Source organism: Rhinoderma darwinii, chromosome 2 (genome assembly GCF_050947455.1).
Source record: "Rhinoderma darwinii isolate aRhiDar2 chromosome 2, aRhiDar2.hap1, whole genome shotgun sequence".
Classification (NCBI taxonomy): Eukaryota; Metazoa; Chordata; class Amphibia; order Anura; family Rhinodermatidae; genus Rhinoderma; species Rhinoderma darwinii.
Window position 1 is genome coordinate 92,157,502 of NC_134688.1, and position 25,750 is coordinate 92,183,251.

Sequence of the window (25,750 nt, forward strand, 5' to 3'; positions counted from 1 at the left end):
CCCTCCTGTAAGTAATCAGCGGGGAATCCCCCACCAGGTCCCCCACATCAGGATCTGCCTTAAGGGTGCCCCAAAAACGTTTGAGGACTTCCCTAACCTCTCCACTGGCAGAGTCAAAAGTGCCTATCACCCTAATTGGTTCTTCCTCCGTTTTCCTCGGTTTGGGGTTAAGCAGGTCGTTTTTGTTACACCCCAGTGCATTCTGATATGCCCCTCTCAACACATCCCTTGGGTATCCCCTATGTCTAAATCTGTTCTCAAGATCACGGGCTGATACTCTAAAGTCAGCGATGGTTGAGCAGTTTCTCCGTGCCCTAAGATATTGGCCCTTCGGTATTCCTCTCCAAGTTTATTGGGTGCCAGCTTTCCCACCGTAGTAGGCTATTAGTTGCAGTTTCATTGCGATACATATTCGTCTCTAACACCCCTGTGTCCGTCTTGGAGATCATAATGTCCAAGAATGTGATTTTAGTGTCTTGAATTTCAGATGTAAAAAAAGAGACCTAATTCATTGGCATTCAAGATCTCCACAAATTCCTGAAAATCCTCCCTGGTCCCTGTCCACAGGATCAAGACATCATCTATAAATCTCATCCAGAGCAAGACACATGATGACCATTTATCCATCAGATCACTGAACACAACCTCCTTTTCCCACCACCCCAGATACAAGTTGGCAAAAGTGGGTGCACAGGGGCTGCCCATAGCCACTCCTCTGAGCTGATGGTAGATCTTTTGATCAAATAAAAAGAAGTTGTGTTCTAGGATAAATCTTAACAGTTCCATGACGAATTTGTTATGGGCCTGGTATTGTACCCCTTTATCCATTAGGAAGTGTTCAATAGCTCTACATCCCTGATTATGTGGGATGGAGCTATATAGGGACTCCACATCTAAAGATGCCAGCAGTACATCGCCGTCACAGCGTATACCCTCCAGTCTTCTCAACACATCCATGGTGTCCCTCACATATGATGGCAGGGACACCACGAATGGCCAAAGGACCTGATCAAGGTACAGGCTGGCGTTCTGCGTAAGGCTGTCAATTCCAGATACAATCAGGCGACCCTTCAAAGGGTTCACCCCTTTATGCACCTTGGGTAAACTGTAAAAAGTTGCCGTTTGCGGGTGCTCCTTCAATATGAAGTTCATTTCCCTGTCATTTATGAGATTATCCGATTTCGCTGGACCAAGGATATTCTTTAGTTTTTCTCTGAAGACGGTCGTAGGGTTGCTAGTAAGTACCCCATAGCAATTTCGATCATCCAGGATGTCATGACACATCCTGCTGTATTGTGATCGATTCATCACCACTATATTCCCCCCTTTGTCAGAGGGTTTTATGATGATATCATCCCTTTCTAGAGATAATAGAGCCGCCATCTCTTTACTGGAAAAATTGGAGCAATGCTCCTTTTGGTTAATCAGTTTTAGTTGGTCCTCCACCACCTTCACAAAAACATCAATGGGGGTATTGTCACTGAGGGGTGCATATTTGGTTGATGGGACCCTTAATTCTGTAAATGGGCCCTTGCCCTCTTCCCTGTGACCCTCCTCCCATAGATCCTCTAATAATCTATAGTGTGGGAGATCTTCCTCCATGATACCCAACTCGAGACATTGCCGTTTATTGTGCATTTTGAAAAACTTTTTCCACTTAAGTTTTCTGGCAAAAAGATTAAGATCCTTGACCCACGTGAAAAGGTTACATTTATTGGTCGGGACAAATGATAGACCCTTACTCAGCACCTCCACTTCCTCTCCTGTAAGATTACATGTGGAGAGATTAACTACCTGAAGCCTATCACTCTTCCCTAATGATGCACTTATACCTCCCTTCTGTCTCGCAGAAGATAATCTGAAATCAGGTGGTTCTTGGCTAAAAAACCACCACGATGCTGACTCTTTCCTCTACCTCTGCCTCTAAAGTTTTGACGGGTCTGGTATCTACCAGTCTCACTCCCTCCCTGACCTCTTCTGGGTGGGTTTCTACCAAACTCTGAGTCCGATTGTTCCTGCTCCGATGATGAAAGATCGGTGTCAGGCTCATGAGATATACCAGACCTGGCGCTATAGTCAAAAATTCTTCCTTCTTTGAAGTCCACCGTGTCACGTACAAATTGGAAATGTTTCCTTTCCTTAATGTGACACGTGAACTTCTCTACTGCTTGTTGTAGGACAACCTCCTTTCTTTCGTATTCAGAATTATTGTTGAATTTTTTGACCGCAGCAATACACTCCTTGAGTTCTTGACTGCTACGTGCCAGGCTGATATTCTCTTCTTCTAACAGAATTCCCATAAACCTCAGTGAGGATTCAATAGATTCTCCCACTTTTTTAAAAGTTCAGGGGAGCGAACCCTCACTGCAAGGGATAAGGGAAATTCTCAGGCCCCTCGGAACAATTTTGTTTTTAATATATGTCTCTAAAGTTTGGATTTCCCACCAAGATCTAATGTGGTCTTTATATACTTTAGTTAATTGTTGAAAGGAGGCAGTAATGCTTAAATTTTGGGACTGCGATATCAGTTCTTTATCTGAGAAAACCTCCCTAGCATCTGTAAACCATTTTTCTGTATTGATGTCACTAGTCAGGAATCCTGCCATCCCCACTAAATAAAGAAATTAGATAAGTAATTCACTGTAAAATTGATAAGGAATGTCGTTCCAATATATTCAATTAGATTCACCGCCTGAAAGAACGATTAAGAATTAGTTTATTAGTTATATTAGTTAAAAATGTGGCTCAACCAGCCACTAAATCCAGAACCAGGCATAAGCAAGTGATTTGCGACAAGAAAAGCGTCCAGAGTGAATGAGGTCTCTCTCACACCTAAAGATCAACTTTCCCTGCTTGTAATATAAATTTCGCTATATCCATGCCATTAATTACAATCTATCCAGATCCTACGCGTTTCAGCACCACAACCAAAGTGATGCCTCCTCAGGGATACATAGATATAGATTCTTAAATTGTTGTAATGTTTGAACGCTGGATAGCACTGTTCATGTGCTGATTATAGCCTCCAGACGCGTGCACGGCTCTAATACACTGGCCGTACCCGCGCCGGAGAAACTACAGGCTTAAGAGGTTGAGAGCCCGCCCTCCAAAAGTCGTCACCGGGGCGAACCGCCAATCCGCATTACACACGACACCCTGTGACCTAGCAACCAATGAGGGTTCCTGGATGACCAAAGCGTCCATAGTAACTGAACGAAGGGCATTGTCTATTTGATGACCTGTAAATGTGGCCTACAATATGTGGGTAAAAGTAAAAGGGAGTTTAGGAGAAGGATCCGCGACCACATTGGGGATGTCAGAAGGAAAGTGGACACCCCTGTATCAAGACACGTGTGGTCCTGCCATGATGGGGATGTTACTGCTCTTGCTTTCCAGGGAATCGAACATGTTAGACCCCTCCTGAGAGGTGGGGACCTGGACAAGAAAATATTACAAAAAGAGGCAGAATGGATATTTAGAATGCAGACCATAAACCCCCATGGCATAAATGAACATATCTCATATTCTTGTTTCCTCTAGTCACACTATGCGATTCTATCGCGGTTTCTTCGCGATTTACATCACGGGCTTTATGTCCTCTCGCTGACCCTGCATATTCCCTTGAATATGGCATCGGTATGGTTGCCCCGTATTATATGAGATTTTTATGTGGGACTGCTTTGGTATAGGCGCTTAGCTTAGCCTGGCGCCCCTTACTTACTGCCCTATGTGGTAGGGGGCAGGGACGGGATATGATTTTAGTTGTATCCCGGTCCCTGTCCCCTGTACCCCCTATATATAGTAAACCTCATCTGCGATGTTTAGGGCAATGTCCCTACCTATCTGTGACCCCTGGCTGACTTAGTGACGGGACGCAGGGACATTACATATGTGATGGCCGGGAGTGAGTCTCTGACCGAGACGGCTCTCGTGTCAGTTTATCCCTCCCTGTGTATCCACATGGCCCTGCTTGTTACAGTGACTTGTGTGACAGCTGGGATACTCGATCACTATCCATATTACTGTTTGATGTCGACAGTTACTATGGACGCTTTGGTCGTCCAGGAACCCTCATTGGTTGCTAGGACTGAGGGGCGCCGTCTCCGGCACGTCACAGGGTGTCGTGTGTAATGCGGATTGGCGGTTCGCTCCGGTGACGACTTTTGGAGGGCTTGCCTTTAACCTGTGACCACAAATACGCCTTTTCATGGCGGCCACTAATGGGCTTTATTCTGATGCATACGCCTTTTCACAGCGCTGCATCAGAATAAACAGAGCAGGGAGCCGTTAAATCTCCCTGCTCTCAGCTATCAGAGGTAGCGGAGGGCTGTGGGCGTCCCTGCTCGAACGAGTGAGATCGATATCCATATCGATCTCACCCGTTTAACCCCTCAGATGCGGTGCACAATAGCGAGCGCCACATCCGAGTTGTTTTAGAGAGAGGGAGGGAGCTCCCTCTCATCCCATCGGCACCCAGCGATAAGATCGCTGAGTCTCTCTTCTCTGGCAGCCAGGGGCCTAGTAAAGGCCCCCAGGTCTGCCAGTAGTAAATGCCTATTGGCCATGCCAGAGGCATGGCCTAGCAGATGCCTGTCCGTTTTAAACGGGCAAGCAGTAATACACTGCAATACAAAAGTATTGCAGTGTATTATAAAAGTGATCGTTGATCGCGTATTAAAGTCCCCTAGTGGGACTAGTAAAAAAAAATTTTTTTTTAATAAAGTTAATAAAAATAAAAAAAGTTTCAAAAAATACAATGAAAAACCCACTTTTTCCCCTTACAAAATGCTTTATTATTATAGAAACAAAATAAAATAAAAAAGTTACACATATTTGGTATCACTGCGTCCGTAATGACTAACTATAAAGAAATTACATTTAACCCGTACGGTGAACGCCGTAAAAAAAAAAAAAAAAATTGAAAAATTGCTGTTCTCTCTGAATCCTGCCTTAATTTTTTTTTAAAAAAAGCGATCTAAAAGTCACATGTACTACAAAATGGTACCAAAAAACTACAAGTCGTCCCGCAAAACAAAAGCTCTCATACAGCTGCATCGGGAGAAAAATAAAAAAGTTATGGCTCTTCAAATATGTAGACACAAAAACAAATAATTTTGAAAAAAAAAAAGTGTTTTTGCTGTGCAGAAGTAGTAAAACATAAAAAATCTATACAAATTTGGTATCGTTGCAATCGTAACAACCTGCTGAATAAAGTTATGGCTTTATTTATACCACACGGTGAACGGCGTAGATTTAGGACACAAAAAAAGTAGCAAAGTTTCAGGTTCTTTTCTATTCCCCCCCACCAAAAAAAGTTAATCAATAAATTATGTCACCCAAAAATGGTGCTATTAAAAAATACAACTTGTTCCGCAAAAAACAAGACCTTATACAGCTATGTCGACACAAAAATAAAAAAAGTTTTAGCTGTTGGAATGAGACGATGGAAAAACGTAAAAAATAGCTTGGTCAGGTTTAAAATAGGCGGGTCATTAAAGGGTTAATAGAGTTTTCAGGTTTTATGCAACTAAATTCTCAACATTCTCAATATCTCTGCTTGCGGTCAGTGAAAAATAATATTCTTGTTTAAATACATTGATTGAAAAGCTGTACAGACCTATGACTTCTTACAGATGGGAGCTTGCTACACTTGAATCCAATCTAGCCCCTATGAGCTAAAAGCCTGGACTCCAAACTAATACATTTTATCCTCATGAAACATTGTAGCAAACTATCAGGACAGGGGAAGAACTTGTCTTTTGATGTATTTAGCTCATAGAGTATTAATTATACTGCATAAAATTGAAGCAAACTCTCAGCTGTGAGCAGTATTAGATCTGTATGGGTTTCCAACCTTGAATGTAAACAAGAGAATGTTCCCATTTTCTGATCTAAAAAAAAACCAACTTATACAGTATACGCTATTTGGAGGCCAAATATTTAAAGGAAGACACCAGGCAACACACATACACTGCTATGCCTAGTTTAGATCCTCACGGGTGTGCATGACACAGTAATTTTCTCTTTTAAGGGACACATTGAAAATGTGGTCCGTTCTGCAGGCAATGTGTTATAGAGAAGGAGAAATGAGCAGATTGATATATATTTTTGTTGAAAAAGATTCAGTATAACTTGTATTTTATGGATGTAAACCTCTGCTCATTCTGGGCTTAGGAGTCCAGTGGGTGGTGCTACACAGTGATTGACAGCTATGTATGTATGCACACTTATACAGGAAAGACTGTAAATCATCACGTAGGACTGCCCATTGGACTCCTAATTGCAGAAATAGCAGAGGTTAAGATCAACAAATAACATGTTACACTAATTAATTTCCCACAAAACTATATATCAATTTGCACTTTGAGTCCCTGTGTCTCCTCAGAAATTGTTATGCCTACACAAGGCATAACAGCTTAGCTGGAGTGTGAAATAAAATGAACCAAACACCAGGGAAGTGATCTGCAACGAAACAGCAAGCTTTTCTAGTCTGGTCCTATATCCATTCCTTTTCATTTGTCGTACTACCATTAGAGGGTCAATCCCATCTTCCCATTTCTAGAGTGAAAGCAGTTTTTTGCTCCCTGCCCCAGCATTTACTTGGTAGGCTACTGGCATCTTTCAGGTAGTAGCCTACACTGCCCCTTTGTTGCCGCATGCTGGTTGGCATGAAGCGAAGACATAATTTCTCCCGCTTCAGTTGATATTTATGGTCGGGCACTTTAATGGAGGCCTTATGTGATTGGTGCCATTTATTATGGTGCACTGTCTCTATGGAACTATTTACAGTGAGGTACTATGTGCCTGGTGCTATTTACTGGGGGCACTGGCTTTTACTATAGTACAGTATTTGGGATAAAGAGGCAGCAAAGTACACTATAGGGCTGGTAAGGTATTGGGGGCAGTAATAGTATTCGGCGTAGAAGCAGGATGGTTCTATTAAAGGGGGCAGCAGAATGGGGAATGTGTGTTGCTATAGAGGATGGTTATAGTGGATGTGCTTGGAAATCAATGAGCCAAAGATCTCTGTGTGGCTTACTCCGAAGAGGCGAGTCATAGCTTAAAGTAGTAATGGGGTCTGGGCCAGATGGAAAAAGACTGAAAAAGCATATGTCTACAAAGAGTGTATTAAATGGATTTAGTTGTTGACTCTGGACTTGATATAATACAGTGGACCAACACCAGCAGATGACACGGCTCCCCAAACCATCACTGACTGTGGAAACTCCACACTGGATTGCAATCAACTTGGATTGACGCCTCTCCACTCTTCCTCCAGACTCTGGGACCGAGATTTCCAAATGAAATGCAAAATTTACTTTCATCTGAAAACAGGACTTTGGACCACTGAGCAGCAGTGTTGGGTCAGCACAGTCGTCTAGCAGGAAATTTTCGAGCACTTCATGCTTCCCTCTGCTGACAAGCTTTATGGAGATGCTGATTTCATTTTCCAGCAGGACTTGGCACCTGCCCACACGGCCAAAAGTACCAATACCTGGTTTAATAACCAGTGATACTGTGCTTGAATGGCCAGCATATTAAAATATATATATATATATATATCTCTATCTATCTATCTAGACAGTGTCACATATGAAAAAAATCAGAAAGAGGGCCCAACTGACAGTATCCCACATGATAGGCTTAGATACAGCCTGTATCTAATCCTATTATGAGGCCCTGTCGCTAATCTTATCCTCTGGGATACGGTCTTCTGGGGCCATGTATCATACAGGCCCCCAGCAGACAGTAGCTTACACTATAGGATTAAATACAGGGTCTAGCAGAAAATATTATTATACTTACCCTCCTCGCTCCTGAGCCGGGTCCCCTTCATCTCCAAGCGCAGCCCAGGTCCTGACACCATCAGGACACCGCGGTGCACATAACGTTGTAACGTCAGGACTCAACGTAGTTCCCGGACCTGACTTAGGAGCGAGGTGGGTAAGTATATGGTTACTGTAGTAACGGGCCCATGTAGTATACTACATATACCCCATTTACTACAGTTACTATGAAGAAACATAGTTCAAGGGGCCGTGGGTCCCCCTGTTTTTGGGGCCCGGTCACAATTGCGACCCCCTATAGCTACACCACTGGTAATACTTACCAGAAGTTCATGGTGTCCAAATTGTCTACGATAATGTCTCTATGGATAATGAAAATAATTATGATAATGTCCATATTGAACAAGGACTTCTATTTAATGCCCTATCTGTGGAGTATTCTCCACTGTTCTAGAACACTCAGGGGCACCAATGGTTAATGACAAATTTATATAAACTATATTGTGATCTGAAATGTACTATAATGCCAAAATGTGATTGTCAGCCCATGCGGACTGGGTCCTCTCTACTTCTGTAGCAGTCTGTCATTCATTATGTTTATTGTACTTGTTGTTTTTATTGTCTCATGTTATGGACCTAAACCTTTTTTTTTTCACATGTACAGCGCCCTGGAATTAACAGCGCTTTAAAATAAAAAAAATAATAATAATTATACGGAGGTAAAACATTTTTTGCTAAGGAAACATTGCTAATAATATGCTATGCTTATTGTATACCAAATGTGAGTTAGATTTTCTCTATTTATATGGAATGCTAAATGTGAATTTCTGCTGGTGTAATCTTAGGCTATGTTCACACGGAGTATTTTGGGGGAGGAATATCTGCCTCAAAATTCCGTTTGGAAGTTTGAGGCAGATATTCCTCTCCCTGCACGCCGATTTTCGCGGCAATTATCGTGCCGTTTTTCGCCCGCGGCCATTGAGCGCCGCGGGCATAAAACAGCGAGATATACGCTTTCTCCTGCCTCCCATTGAAGTCAATGGGAGGTCGGAGGCGGAAGCGCCCGAAGATAGGGCATGTCGCTTCTTTTTCCCGCGAGGCAGTTTTACTGCTCGCGGGAAAAAGACGCCGACGCCTCCCATTGAAATCAATGGGAGGCGTTCTCGGGCCGTTTCTGCCGAGTTTTGCGACGCGGTTTCCGCGTCAAAAAACTCGGCAAAATACCCCGTGTGAACATAGCCTTACAATGGATTACAAAAGGTGTTAAAGGGAATTTACTAGTCACATAAATAAAACAAAGCCTCAAAATGTAAATATTGCCATTTTTAAACTGGCAACTGGAGCAGACACGATAAACGGATAACTCCTTTTATCTGTAGCTCACGTGTCAGCTTTGTTGTATAGACCGGGACAGAATAACCAAAGTCATGCATTATCAATGAAAGGTACTGCTGGAGGCCTAGATAAGGCAGGATTGTAAGACTCTAAAACCCCAAAAAGGCTCTGTATGCATCTCCCCTGTCACTCCCTGATCTCTGAGGGAAGGGGGCTGTACTCCAACACATCCTGGTAACTGTAATAATCCATGACATTTCTCGGTCAATTGATTTCCATTAATTTCAGCTGCCATAAAGCACACACAGCCTGCTGCACAGTCTCTATAAATAATACAGAAAGACGTATGCCTCCAATACAGTCACATTAAAGGAAGTTCTTAACAATAAATTGCAACAACATTTAAAAATAAAAAAAACAAACACATTGGGCAAATTAACTAAAACGGTCTTAAATTTAAACCTGGAGAGAGCGTTAAAAAAAACACACGGCGCCAACATGGTGCAGGTCACAAATGGTAACGGTAGAGCAAGACAATGTGAATTGATAACTGCTCACCTATTGGAGTTGTGCTGCAACAAGTGTCAGGGATCATTAGCATGTATATTGCTTGCAAAAACATTATTACTTGACATAAACTAAATATCAGTATATTCCACAAATAACTTGAATGTATGAAACAAGATGGAGCCTGCATCAGGGACACGCCTATGGAGACACCGCCCCTGGAATGCAAGAGGAGTGTACAGATGAACTCACAGCTGAATAGAGCCAATGGGGCTTAAGCATGTCCCACATCTCTAGGGAGGAAACTTGTAAATTCTTTGTTTAACCCCTTCCCTCTTTAGCCACTTTTGACCTTCCTGACAGAGCCTCATTTTTCAAATCTGACATGTTTTACTTTATGTGGTAATAACGTTGAAATGCTTTCACCTATCCGGGCGATTCTGAGACTGTTTTCTCGTGACACACTGGACTTTAAGATAGTGGTAAAATTTGGTCGATACATTCAGTATTTAATTGTGAAAAACACGAAAATATAGTGAAAAATTGCAAAAATTAGCATTTTTCTCAATTTAAATGTATCTGCTTGTAATACAGGCAGTTATACCACACAAAATTGTTGCTAATTAACATCCCCCATATGTCTACTTTAGATTGGCATCGTTTTTTGAACATCCTTTTATTTTTCTATGACCTCACAAGGCTTAGAACTTTAGCAGCAATTTCTCACATTTTCAAGAAAATTTCAAAAGGCTATTTTTACAGAGGCCAGTTCAGTTGTGAAGTGGTTTTGAGGGCCTTATATATTAGAAACCCCCAAAAAGTCACCCCATTTTAAAAACTTCACCCCTCAAAGTATTCAAAACAGCATTTAGAAAATGTCTTAACTCTTTACACATTTCACAGGAATTAAAGCAAAGTAGAGGTGAAATTTACAAATTTCATATTTTTTTGCAGAAATAAATTTTTAATACAATTTTTTTTATAACACAGAAGGTTTTACCAGAGAAATGCAACTCAATATTTGTTGCCCAGTTTCTGCAGTTTTAGGAAATATCCCACATGTGGCCGTAGCGTGCTACTGGACTGAAGCACCGGCCTCAGAAGCAAAGGAGCACCTAGTGGATTTTGGGGCCTTATTTTTGTTAGAATATATTTTAGGCACCATGTCAGGTTTGAAGGGCTCTTGCGGTGCCAAAACAGTGAAAATCCCCCAAAAGTGACCCCATCTGGGAAACTAGACACCTCAAGGAAATTATCTAGGGGTGTAGTGAGCATTTTGACCGCACAGGTTTTTTACAGAAATTATTGGAAGTAGGCCGTGAAAATTAAAATCAACATTTCTTCAAAGAAAATGTAGGTTTAGCGATTTTTTTTCTCATTTCCACAAGGACTAAAGGAGAAAAAGCATCGTAAAATTTGTAAAGCAATTTCTCCCGAGTAAAACACTACCCCACATGTGGTAATAAATGGATATTTGGACACACGGCAGGGCTTAGAAGGGAAAGAGCGCCGTTTGGCTTTTGGAGCTCAAATTTAGCAGGAATGGTTTGAGAGGCCAGGTCACATTTGCAAAGCCCCTGAGGGGACAAAACAATGAAAACGCCCAAAAAGGGACTCCATTTAGGAAACTACACCTCTTGAGGAATTCATCTAGGGGTGTGGTAAGCATTTTGACCCCACAGATGTTTCATAGAATTTATTAGAATTAGGCAGTGAAAATAAAAACAGTCCTTTTTCTTCAATAAGACGTCGCTTTAGCGCAAATTTTTTCATTTTCTCAACAAATAAAGGAAAAAAAATTTGTAAAGCAATTTCTCCTGAGTACCGCAATACCCCATATGTGGTCATAAACTGCTGTTTGGGCAAACGGCAGGGCTCAGAAGGAAAGGACCGCCATTTGGAGTGCAGATGTTGCTGGATTGGTTTCTGGGCGCCTGTGGGCCCAAAACAGTGGAAACCCCCCAGAAGTGACCCGATTTTGGAAACGACACCCCTCAATGCATTTACCAAGGGGTGTAGTAAGCATTTTAACCCTGCAGGTGATTTGTAGAAATTAGTGTTCACTCGATGTTGCAGAGTGAAAATGGGATTTTCTTCCATAGATATGCCAATATGTGGTGCCCGGCTTGTGCCACCATAACAAGACAGCCCTCTAATTATTATGCGGTGTTTCCCGGTTTTAGAAACACCCTACATGTGGCCCTAATCTTTTGCCTGGACATATGACAGGGCTCAGGAGTGAAGAGTACCATGCGGAGTGGAGGCCTAATTTGGCGATTTACAAAGTATTGGTTCACAACTGCAGAGGCTCAGATGTGAAATAATAAAAATAAACCCCTGAGAAGTGACCCCATTATGGAAACTGCACCCCTCAAGGCATTTATTAAGAGGTGTAGTGAGCATTTTCACCCCACAGGTCTTTTCCATAAATGAATGCACTGCGGATGGTGCAAATTAAAAATGTATATTTTTCCCTAGATATGCCATTCAGTGGCAAATATGTCATGCCAAGCTTATGACGCTGGAGACACACACCCCAAAAATTGTTAAAAGGGTTCTCCCGGGTATGACGATGCCATATATGTTGAAGGAAACTGCTGTAGGGTTCAGAGCCGAGGGAGCACCATTTGGCTTTTGGAGAGCGGATTTTGCTTGGTACTAAATTTGTTTGAGTATTGCTGGTGTTTTATAATGTGGGGGTACATGTAAGCGGGGCGGAGTATATAAGGGGCATAGTCAGGTGGTATGAAAAAAAAATAATAATCCATAGATGTGTGTTACGCTGTGAAGCAAAACTTTCCGCACAGGCCAGTGTCGCACTGATAAATGGTGTAATTTCTTATCCCCCTTTTGATCCACACTCTGCACCTTTGCAGTTTGGGGAATTTTGCTGTGAAGTGTTGTCCTGGTATAATACGGGCACCGTCGCTTCCAGCGGATATGTTTGGGCCCTCCCTTTCCTGGTTCCCTAATTTTAGGTCCTTGATAAATCGCCTCTTCAAACTGAAGAAATGTTCCCCTCGGGCACAACTGCATATTTTTTTATTTCCTGACTTATTGGAGCCATAACTAATTTTATTTTTCATAGACGTAGCGGTATGAGGGCTGGTTTGTTGCGGGATGAGCCGTAGTTATTATTGGTACCATTTTGGGGTACATGTGACTTTTTGATCACCTTTTATAATATTTTTTGGGATGCCAGGTAAACAAAAAAAATGCAATTCTGGCACAGCTTTTTTCGTTTTTTTTATACAGCGTTCACCATGCGTTATAAATTACATGTTAACTTTATTCTGCAGGTCCGTACGATTCCGGCGATACCTAATTTATAGAATTTTTTTATGTTTTACAACTTTTTTCACAATAAAATTACTTTTGTAAAAAGAATGTATTTTTTTTCTGTCGCCAAGTTGTGAGAACCATAACGTTTTAATTTTTTTGTCGACGGAGGTGTATGAGGGCTTGTTTTTTGCGGGACGAGCTATAGTTTTTATAGGTACCATTTTTGGATACGTGCGACTTTTTGATCACTTTTTATTCTAATATTTGTAGGGCAAAGTGACTAAAAAACAGAAAACAGAAAATACCTCAGGTCGTTACGGTCGTGGCGATACCAAATACATATGGTTTATTATTATTTTTCAATAATAAAGGACTTGATAAGAGTAAAATGGGGATTGTGTTTTATTTGATTACTTGAAACTTTTATTGTTTTCAAACTTTTATTTTTTGCACTTTTTTTTACACTTTTTTTACACTTTTCTTCAAGTCCCACTAGGGGACTTGAAGGTCCAATGGTCAGATTATTTTTTTTCTAATACATTGCACTACCTATGTAGTGCAATGTATTAGATCTGTCAGTCATTCACTGACAGCAAGCCGATTAGGCTTCGCCTCCCGGCGGGGCCTAAATCGGCTTCCGTAATGGCAGAGCAGGAGACCATTGTGTCTCCTGTTGCCATAACAGCAGTCGCCAGTCCCGATTGATTGCCTGTCAGGGCTGGCGATCTGCTAGTAACCGCTACGATGCAGCAATCGCTTTAGATTGCTGCATCGAAGGGGTTAATGGCAGGGATTGGAGCTAGCTCCGGTTCTGGATGTAAGCTGTACAGTACAGCTGACTTCCACCGCTGATGACGCCGGATCAGCTCCTGACCCGGCGCCATCTTGCCGGCAGCTACGGAAGCCGATCAGGCTCCGCCGCCGGGCAGATCTTGACCGGCTTCGGTGCTAGGCAGACCGGGAGGCCAGTATTAGGCCTCCGGTTGCCATTGCAGCCACCGGAACCCTGGCAATTTCATTGCTGGGGCTCCGATGAGCTGCAAATACCTTAAGTGCAGCGATCGCGTTTGAGCGCTGCACTTAAGGGGTTAATGGCGGGGATCGAAGCTAATTTCGGTCCCCGCCGTTACAGTCGGATGTCAGCTGTAAGATACAGCTGAGATCCGGTGATGATGGCACCGACTCAGTTTCTGAGCCGGTGCCAAACATTTGACGTACATGTACGGCATTTTGCGGGAAGTCAATGCTTTCCATGACGTACATGTACGGCAAATGTCGGGAAGGGGTTAATAAAGCTCAGTTGTACTTCCTACTTCACTGAGGGAGGATGTTTACCAACATTTGTCTGTCTGGTATATCTCTTCCATGCATGCCCTCAGTTTCCAACTTACAGAGGTGGTTATTCGGTGTGAAATAACAGGGAAAAGGAAGGAACCCTGACACAAGCACAACAATGGTACAAATGTAAAGGATGAAGCTGCAGCTGGGTTAGAAGAACCGGCCACCTGAATAGGGGAACCGCTGGGTATATATATATATATATATATATATATATATATGCAAAAAAATATGTTAAATGACCTACAGGAATGTTGTTTACATTCACATCATCATTACGTCACAGCAGGCTGCCTGTTTCAAACTGTTTTTGGCGTTTTTTTCGCCACAGTGTGTTTTCTGATCGCACTGCTAATTATTATTTAAGTATTCTGTTATTTCTCTCATTTGTATTTGACCTGATGAAGATGCCGGTTTGGCGTAGAAACGTGTAGTCCCTTTTGTTTGTTCCAATAAATGTAGTCTTGTTTTGAACTACTGGATTGTCCTCTATTGGATGTTAGCAGCGCTATTTTTTGTTCTTAAATTTAGACAGCCTTCGTCACATATACGTTGGAGGCTCCGTCAGGGGCCTCTGTCACAGATCCGGCAGGGATTACTGGACGCAATAGTGCAGCATGCTGTACTATTGTGTCCGGTAAAATCATAGACACCCCTGACGGAGACCTATTAAAGCCAATGAGTTCCTTCGGCCGCTGGTGGTGTCCGTTGTGCAACGGAACCGTTGCTTCCATTATTCCCTTGTTTCGCTCCTCTGATGGAGCAGAACAGAATGTCACAATGCAGATGTGAATGAAGCCTAATAATTAGACTAGATGCACCAAATTTATCACAGTGGCTCATGCTGGATGATAAACTTGGCGCCCGTTTAGAAACTTCTAGCTAACTATATACAGCCTATTGGTTCCGACAACTTTGGTGCATTTTACACCACAGCTACGCTCTCTTAACGAGCGAGTTGCCATCTCTTGTTTAGGCACAGTTCTTTGATAAATGTGACTAAAATAATTTGCGCCAAAAAGGTGCAACTTAGGCCAGAATTGTGATGCAACACCAATAGTAAGTCTGCCCCATTAGGTCTCTTCTATATACTTAAATCTTATTAATGAAGCTAAAATTAAATATATTACACATTTTCTTTAAATCTACATTATTAGGTAATATATTGAACAAATTTCATTTTCAACAAGATTGCAGTGTAAATCTACATAAGAAGTTGTCAAACTTCACAAAATACTTTTCCTTCTCTGTTTTTGTACTGAGTATTTTAGGTTATTTTCTTTATTCTTATGTGCTTTCAGAATTCTGGTTGCCCTCAGAAACATACAACAGTTTAGCTCCATCCTACTGTCAGACAATTGACTTAATAGCTTTGCTCTGTGTGGCTGTCACCTGAGCTCCCATAATGCACTGCTCTTTGGTAACAGTAAATACTGAACTGCACCATACAGGAATGGAGAAGAAAACATGTCAGTCTATATCATTACATTATTAGTAAGTCAAATTATTCACAAGGTTTCTCAACATGTTATATTCATTTTAACAATAGAAAACGTATATTAATAAAAGGTATTTTCTCATCTTGGACATTTATGGCATATCCACAGTATATGCCAAAATGTCAGATAGACGCGAGTACTACCTCTGGGACCCACACCTATCTCTAGAACGGGGCCCCCTAAACCCCGTTCTACCTTGCTCGGCTCCTGCTGCTTCCTGGCCACTTCCAGATGAGGTGGTCACAAGTTACGGAAACAGCCAAGCTCGCTAAGCTATGCTGTTTCTGTAACTCCCATAGAAGTGAATGGGAGTTGCGGAAACAGCGTAGCACGGCGAGCTGCACTGTTTTCGAAACTCAGGATCTACGGAAACAGCCTAATTCGCCTTGCTACGCTGTTTCCTTAACTCCCATTCACTTCTATGGGAGTTATGGAAACAGAGTAGCTCATCAATCACAGCTGTATCGGTAACTCCCAAACACATCATCAGGGAGTGTCCGGGAAGCAGCGGGAGCCGAGCAAGGTAGAACGGGATTCAGGGTCTCCCATTCTAGAGCAGAGGTGGGACCCACATTTATAGGACATTTATGGCATATCCTGTGGGTATGCCATAAATGTACGAGATTGGAAAACCACTTTAAGAGGCAGAATTTTCCATTCATTTTGGACATAAAAGTAGAAAATAAAATTAAAAAAACAAAAACATTCTCTCTTGTCAATAATTACAGAACATTCTAAACGTGACTTTTTGGCAAAGAGAAATATTCCATGCAAGTTTCTATTTTTATCTGTCTAGATTACTGTTATTTAATAAACTAGTAGTTTTATAACAAAGTTTACTGATTAACTCGAGGGAAATTGTCCGTTGAGTTAAGTCTATGATAAGGACATGGATGTGTATTTAATTCGGTCTTTGCAGTTGACCTGTATAATAATGAAGTAGATCACTTGTTAACATTAGCTTGCTTAAAGTGGACGTGTCAGCTCTCCTGACATGTCTGTATTAGAAAACACTGAATTTCCAGGAACAATAACAGAGGAATGGCACAGCGCAGAGTTCTAAGAAAAGGTGCTCCATACTTTTCATTTCATGGGGAATACAAGTATTTACTATAAAAGACCCGTTAGGAAACTCCTGTGCTGTAATCATCTTTTCAGCACATGACAGCTTTCCCATGGGGAGGCAAGGACTCCTAGCATCATAGATAACTATGATGCTAGAAGCCCAGCTCTCTGAACTGTGGTCATCCTGGGAAATGCGTCCGACACAAGGTTCCTATGTCACGGATGAACATGGCTGTCTGAATAAGGCCGGATACTTGCATTTTGACATTTAAAAAAAAAGACCAACTGTTGTATTTCTAGGTCAATCTGTTAGGCTGCAGTCACACGGGGCAGATTTTGTTGCAGAAATTTTCTAGTTAAGTTGGAGTATTTAAAGTGTAGGTAAACGTTTGACAAACTTCCGGCATGTCAAAGTGACATGTCAGAAGTTTTGATTGGTGGGGGTTCGAGCACCGAGACCCCCACCAATCACTAGAACGAAGTAGCTGAAGCGCTCGTGTGAACGCTCAGCCGCTTCGTGTCTGTTCGGCTTTTTCCGGAAAGCCGATGTATCGGAGTACGGGCTCATAGACTTTCTATTGAGTCCGTACACCGATACATTTATTTCCGGAAAAAGCCGAACAGACACGAAGCGGCTGAGCGTTCACACAAGCTCTTCAGCTGCTTTGTTCTAGTGATTGGTGGGGGTCTTGGCGCTCGGACTCCCACCAATCCAAACTTCTGACATGTCACTATGACATGTCAGAAGTTTGTCAAACGTTTAGCTACACTTTAAGATAATTCACTAGACTTACCTGCAAACCCATATTAATCCATAGATAAGACATCATCAAATCACAAAATCTCCGTCAAATGACAGACTTAGCTTGACTACAGCTGTACTCACCAAGTCTGACTGCAATTGCAAACAACTTAAAAAAAAGTCTTGTTGGAGTCATTGGCTCTTTCGCACCAACGCTCAGAAACGTTTTTAAATATCTGGAGACAATGGCTGGGAGTACCGGAGCTCACACGATTTCCAGGCTAGCTCGACCTATTCATGGTTCTTTGGTTAAGGTCATATATGATTCTGGGATCGTTACCTACTTAACCTGTTGAAAATAAATAATCCTTCTCCTAATTTTACCTGATAGAGGCACCTTCTCTCACATCTCTTCCTGCTTTTCGAAGTTATGACATCCCCACATCCTTTGTCTTTTTCCCTCCCCCTTGATATCACTTTGTCAATCTTTTGATTTTATATTGTTTCTACTTTATATATTTCACATGAATATATGATATGCTAGGTCTTCGATATTTTCAGTGCAATAGATAATCTATTGTATTCAACGATCTGATATATTTTATATTTTGTAGTGACTATTTCTACTTGACGCTGTGTATCTAAATGTGCATTTCCTTTGTTTGACTCCCCCCCCCTTTTTCTTCTCCACTTTTGTAAACATTTCTTAAAGAATTAGAGAAAAAAAAAGTCTTGTTCTCAGATGTAATGCATCTCTATCACATAATAAACCTCAAGAAAATTTAAATAAAAGTGCCAAAGGCCTTGGTCTTGATAAAACCCAACAGCAAAGGGCTTTCATTGTACACCCATTGTGCTCATTTTTAGAATATTCTAAAGTGATGATTTTCCTGCTTTGCAAAAAATGAAAATGACTAAGGCCTCATGCACACGACCGTAAAAACTCCCGTTATTACGGGTCGTAATTACGACCCCTAATAACAGGCTCATAGACTTCTATTGGCGACGGGTGCCTTCCCGTTTTCTCACGGGAAGGTGCCCGTGCCGTTGAAAAAGATAGAACATGTCCTATTTCAGGCCGTAATAACGGCACGGACAGTCCATAGAAGTCTATGGAGCTCTCGTAATGACGGGTGGCTACATGTGTGCACCCGTCATTACGGCAGCGTCGCTAAGCGACGTCAGTAAATAGTCACTGTCCAGGGAGCTGAAAGAGTTAACTGATCGGCAGTAACTCTTTCAGCACCCTGGACAGTGACTACCGATCAGAATAAACCTGTAAAAAATAAAAATAAAAAAGACGTTCATACATACCGAGAACTTCCTGCTTCCTCCAGTCCGGTCTCCCGCCCGTTGCCTTGGTGACGCGTCCCTCTCGACATCCGGCCCGACGTCCTGGATGACGTTTCAGGCAATGTGACTGCTGCAGCCAATCACAGGTCAATCACAGGCTGCAGCGGTCACATGGACTGCCGCGTCATCCAGGGATGTCGGGCTGGATGTGAAGAGAGGGACGCGTCACCAAGACAACGGCCGGGTAAGTATGAATTTCTTTAACTTTTATTACAGAAAGGGCTGTCCCTTCTCTCTATCCTGCACTGATAGAGAAGGGGCTGCCGATTAGTGCAGTGCTATTTTGCCGCCAAAAACGTGCCCGTAAATACGGGTGGAATACGGGTGACACCGGACCCATATTTACGGGCACGGGTTCGTAAATACTGGTGCAAAACGGGTCGAATACGTGTGACACCGGACCCGTATTTACGCCAGTATTTACGGGTGGGAAAAAATACGGTCGTGTGCATGAGACCTAACAATGAAACCTGGGAAAAAAAGTTGTTCAATGTCCATCACAATAAAATCGTTTTTTTGATACACAGTTGTTTTTACTTACACTCCTTCATCATGCCTATAGTGACACAACGCTTCAGTCGACAGGATTGGCAATGCCGTCTGTTATCCTTGGTTATTCTACAATCCCCATTAAAAGGACAAGTGAAAACTGCTTTTCTCTTCATGCTTCTCCTGAAAAGGAAACAGAACAAAATCTAAAACCAATAGGCAAAAAATAAATAAAATAGAAACAAATCTGTGTTTGTAGTACCTGGATGATTGAATATACTAAGGAGATACTTTTATCACTATTGTATACATGTATGGTTTCCTAAACGGAGTGCAAGAATACACCGAATATTGAGATAAAAATGTAGCAATACAGACATTCTGCACTGAATACGGCTGAATTCTGAAACACTGAATAAATAACTACTGTACATATTTTTTTTTATCGGTATCTGTGCTTTACATCAGCAATTTTGGATATAAATATATGGCCACAGATCGAAAAAAATAAAATAATGAATGACCTGCAATGACCACTAAGTAAAGCCTCATATACATTGATAGACCTCTGCCCATAACAAGCACATATCGGCCCTCACATTTTGAGTGAACGTTATCCCATTGATCCTTCAATTAATGGACCAGTGTAAGTTGTTACAAAGCTTTTTATATTTACTTATATAGAAAATCTGTTTAATACGTTTTTAGTATAAGGCCTCGTACACATAGCAGAGCCACGTTCAGGATGTTGTACAGCTACACAGAGAGACCTCTGTGCTGATATTAAAAACAACAAGGAAGAAAGAATAGCATCAGAAGAGGCAGCAGAAATAAAATTAGACATCAGATTTTAGGGATTAGGAAGAATATGGGAATAAATACCCTCTAAGGCTATTTGCACACCATATTCAGCTATTACATTAAGCGGGACGGTATTCCCAGATGTATGCAACTGTATATCTATGGAAAATAATATATATATATATATATATATATATATATATATATACACACACACACACACACTATACATATATATATATATATATATATATATATATATACATACACACACCACACACACACACACTATACATATATATACACACACACATACACACACTATACATATATATACACACACACACACACACACACACACACACACAGTATTGTGCAAAAGTTCTAGGCAGCTGTGGATAAATGCTGCAACGTAAGAGAGGGTGGTCACACCAAATAATGATTTAAATTTACATTACTCTTCTGTTCATTGACATTGTATTTTATTTTTTAAAAACTATTAACACTTGTATTTTTGAAAGCATTGTTAATGTGTAACATTTTTCCACAACTGCATAAAACTTTTGCACAGTACTGTATAGGTCTATAAAAAAAAAAAAAAGAAAAAAAAAAAAAAAAAAAAAGAATACCACACAGTATATACATTTTTGTTTACAGTTGTATTGAACGGCGTAGTCGAGTGCTTTTCAATACAGTTGAGGCTGCGGTATTCTGATGTATCCAGGCTAAACGTATGCCAAAAGGACACCCTTGTGTTATACATTTGCCCATTAAAGTCTATGAGCACATCATCATCAGGAAATCTTCCAGGCATATATGTCAACCATTGACCAATGGCATGGTGTGAATTCAGTCTAACAACAACAATTAGATTGTTAGAAGCGACATTCAATGGAAAATTGACATATAATGTCAACTAAATCCTTAGACCATAACCCGATTACTCAGCAACTTAAAACGTGCGGCGTGAACAAAGAATAAGAAGCCGGAAAAAAAAGGACAAGGGACCAAAAAAAACAACAGGAAAACAAGGAGAGAATAAAAAAAAGGGGGAGAGGAGTGGGGGAGCAACACTACCTAAACCTCTTTATGAAAAGCAAAGCCCTTTAAAACATGCTACAACATCAGCAATCTGATCAAAAGCAATATAGATTTATAAATACAGATTTTCCACGAAGATAAGTTATCTGGAAAGTTCCATATATACACATGAGTGACTCGTGGTCTCGATGAGTAAATATGGAAGTAAATAGTAGGTTGGGGATGGCGAGATATGATGTTAATCACAATCTAAAGCAGAGGTGAAAATACAGTATACATATACTCATAAGGCAGAAGAAATTGTATTGTTCATTGTACACAAAACCACCATGTTAATGTTTTATCCGAAGTGAAAGGATACGAAATGTTCCCTTTTCAAAAATAAAATCAATAATAATATACAGCAAATATCAAAACAGGAAATTTGTGCCCTCAGACAAACAAGAATATGGCAGGATGGCAAGGTTCTATTTCAGAGCAGAAGAAATAAAATAAGACTCCAACCATAAATTCAGTCTAAAATGACTTTGAGCCAATAGGAGGACAAGAGCTGGTTTTACAAACTGCTGTGAAGGTGCCACATGAATTTCTAAAAATGCTTCAGCGCTGGAAATTATGTTCTCCATAATAACCACGAGTGTACTTGGCGAGAATAGACACCGCAATGAGGAGAAAAAATATTGGTTATTTAAAGCAAATGCTATTACATTTTCCACTCTGGCATTACAGCACAACCCTTTTTGTTTTTGTGTTGAACCACAAGATTATAAATAAGCACCGTGTAAATTGTATGTTAGGATCTACACTGACTTACAGTACTCCAAGAAAAAAAAATTTAAGGAACTGAAAGCTCTTAAAGAAAATCTGAACCCAAAAAATATGTAAGGCGATACAAAGCAAAAATGTTCAATCTACTGTATATGGTCCAATGCTCTAATGATCCAGGCGAATTCTCCCCTCCTCCCTCTCTAATTCTGTGAAACAACAGAGGATATGAATGGGAAACAAAACCATTATACCCACCAGGATCAGGATCCATCAAGGAGGGACATGCTTACATAAAAAGTTGAAAATAAGTGTCCTATCTCCAGCAAAACTCATTTTAAACTACTTTAAACCGGCATCAAACAGATCCAAGAAAGCCATTAACTAGTAAGTCCAAAGCTATTTTAAGATTCATTTCCATTGCTGTTCATTGAGACACATTCCACATGATTCATCGCTTGTCTGGTTAAGAAATCACATTTCCAAATAACCTGTCAGAGAATTCTGAATAAATAAAGTGGGTTTACACAGCCTTGTGAAAGTTGGTGTTGTTCCTGTTTTGTTGCATTATAACCTGGAATTAAAATGGATTTTAAATTTGATTTTATGTAATGAACCTCACAAAATAGTCCAAATTGTTAGTGAAATAAAAAAAAACCCTGGTTTAAATAAATAAAAAAAAATAATAAAAAAAAGAGAACTCCACTTCAATGACAACTCACAGCCTCCTCCCCCCAAGTACTGATGCAAACCATGATCGGTTGTTCAAAATAAGATCCTAATAAATTGCCTAAATTATTTATTTTGCCAATTTTACACTCCAGAGCAGAATGTAAGCGTGGACGAATCCCTCCTCAACTTCCATGGAAGACTTCGCAAAACAATATCTACCTTCCAAAAGGGCAAGATATGGCATTAAGTTTTATAAATTATGCGAAAGCGGGTCAGGATATACTACCGCCCCTGATCTTTCCACCAGCAGTAAACTTGTGTTAGGAGATAATGCAGCCCCTGCTTCACAAGGGGTACCACCTGTACTGTGATAGTTTATTCCAGTGGGCCACTGTATTGGGATTTGCATGCTGCGAACACAGGGGCGTGTGGTACCGTGCCGAATTGGTTTTCCACAGCAAATAGTGGAGAAGCGCATGGTAAAGGGAGAGTCCTGTGCTTATGCATCTGAGGAATTGCTGGCGGTCAAGTGCAGGGATCGCAAAGATGTACATGTGCTAAGCACGATTCATACCGCAGCAACAGTGGTAGTGAGGGAAAGGGGGGCATCATCGGGCAAGCACAAACCAGTGAGCGTGTCTGCATATAATAAAAACAAGGGGTGGGGGTGGACTTAATCGACAAGGTTTTACAGCCCTGTTTAGTGAAATGGAAAAATGAAAACCTGGTACAAAAAAGTGGCCATTTATCTGTTACAGGTGGCCATCCACAATTCATTTGTGCTCTACAACAACAAAAAAAAAAAAAAAAAAGAGGCAGACACATATCTGGATTTCCAGGAGAAAAATATTAAAGGCCTTATAGTGGACATTCAGGACACTAGAGAATGCTCCCAGTCTGAGGATGTCAAACAATTGACTGAAAGGCAGTCCGATTCCCCCAACACCAACTAGAAGTAACCCCCAGAAAAAGTGCCACGTCTGCAGAAAAGATGGGCGCCGCAACGATTCCCGATATTTTAAAATCCCCTACTGTTCAGAATTATTTGATTTTAGATTATTAGTTGAAAATAAATTTGCCCTACATTACATTTCTATTTTTCCCCTTATTTTATTTTAAGGCTGAGGAAGGGAATTGGGGGGGGGGGGGGGTGGGAGATGTCATGTTTGCATATTTTCTAATGTTCCACTGCTGGAAAGCTCCATTTGCATAATCCTGCAATTTCTTATTACCAGAATAAAATAAATTCCTATTATACCGCTAGATGAATACTTTTGGGATCTCTGCTTCAAGAGCAGATATTTTGAAAGTGTTATAGAAATTCAGGTGAGCTTTGTAAAATCTATCGTAAGCCGTCCTACTTCTCTATGTGATAAATAAGGCACACATATTGGGTATCCGCATGCACGGGAGAAGTGGCAGAACGTGAAACGAGATACATTTTATCCGTGGCCCATACAATGTGTGATCACGGTTTGCATAAAATGACAAAATTTGCTAGATTCTTGCATTTTTTTCCAATTTTGCCCAGCGGAAAAAATAAAAAGGATGTAGACTGACAAACAACATTAAAACGAATCTGTCCATTTAAAATAAATAAAGTATAGAATTCAAAGACAAACTTTATTCACCTGAAGAGTTCTATTCATCTAAAGAAGCGCATAGAAAAATTGTGACATTTTCTCTGGTCATTTAGCTGTAAAACAGCCCAGTCCTTAAATCGGTTAAAGTCTCAACATCTCTTTTACAGCCAGATTCTGTCTCGGAACAGGTAACTTGGTTGATTTAAGCAGATCAATGGCTTTCAGCACCATAAGGCCGGGTTCAAACTTCGTGTAAATACTGCGGATTTTCCGTTACGGATCTCGTTGCAGAAAATCCAAATCTCATCCACACTCTGCGTAAAAAATCAGCCCAAAAAAAAGTTTAGAAATTGACCTGTGGTGTGGTTTTTTAATCCGCAGCATGCCAATTTATGTTGCATAATCGCAGCATTTCTTCCCCATTGAATTGATCAAAACAGGTATAATGGTCATCATAAATTCAGTAGCTTTGTAAGTACTTTGGTTTACTTCTCTTGTACGGAGTTGGGCTGTTTTATAGCTTAGAGCTGTATGTTCAGGTTTATTATGTAAACAGCTTTGTACCTAAAAGGTCTATTTACATGAGCAGATATTGGTATAAGCGTATCTTGGATACAATTTCTCTAACGCCTCATGCACAGGACCGTGTGCGCCGGCCGAGTCCCATCAGTGATCCGAGGAAAGATAAAACATGTCCTATCTTTCCTGGGATCGGAGACTCGGATAGTTTTTCACGGACCCGATTCACCCGCTAAAGTGAATGGGTCCGTGAAGACTAGCGGGTGCCACTCGGATGTCATCAAAAATGGCCCGAGCGGCACAACGGTCGTGTGCATGAGGAGTTAGCGATTGAATAGCGATTACAGATTATTTACACATTATTGCCTCAATAATTGTTAAAAAATTCATTATTTGGTAGCCTATTTAACAATGTCACATTTCTGCTATCGATCAAGCTAATCGTGTTTACATACCACAATGTCAGAACGATCCACACAATTTTTTATGTTCACATAAATGATTACTCGTACGATTAACAAGTGTTTTAAATCACCAGTCATTCAGTTGCTACACCTATTCACATTAATCGATTAATGTGCATGATCACTTGTTCGAAGATGTCCTATTATCTGCTTCGCAAAGCTACTGACGTCACTGTCCATATATAGTGATGCCATAGCGTGGGATACGTTTTGGCTTTTCACAGGAGGTAGTACCGCACCTGCCATGAGGCGAGGTGAGCAGACAGCCTCAGGCGCCCCCACCTAGCTGAAAATAGGGGGGCTGCATTTTAGGCCAGGGACGGACTGGACTGGGGGGGGAGGGGGCATGCCACATTTTACTTAGCAGACGTGCCGCATGATGGGTACGTACGGGTACGTACGGGTACGCTCACACAGAGTTTTTTGCAGGCAGAAAGTTCTGGCTGGAAAAATCAGCTCCGGTTTTTTTAAGTGATTTTGCATCACACGCGTTTGACGTGTTTTGTGC

General features: G+C 41.1%; 1 protein-coding gene across 1 annotated transcript in view; it reads right to left on the reverse strand.

The window, feature by feature from the left end:
• VDR (vitamin D receptor) overlaps positions 1-25,750 on the reverse strand; it is a 161,521-nt gene that overhangs the window by 41,417 nt on the left and 94,354 nt on the right. The window contains exon 4 of the mRNA XM_075850127.1: positions 19,450-19,580. Within this exon, the coding sequence (XP_075706242.1) occupies positions 19,450-19,580 (131 nt within the window). The remainder of the gene's footprint in view (positions 1-19,449; positions 19,581-25,750) is intronic.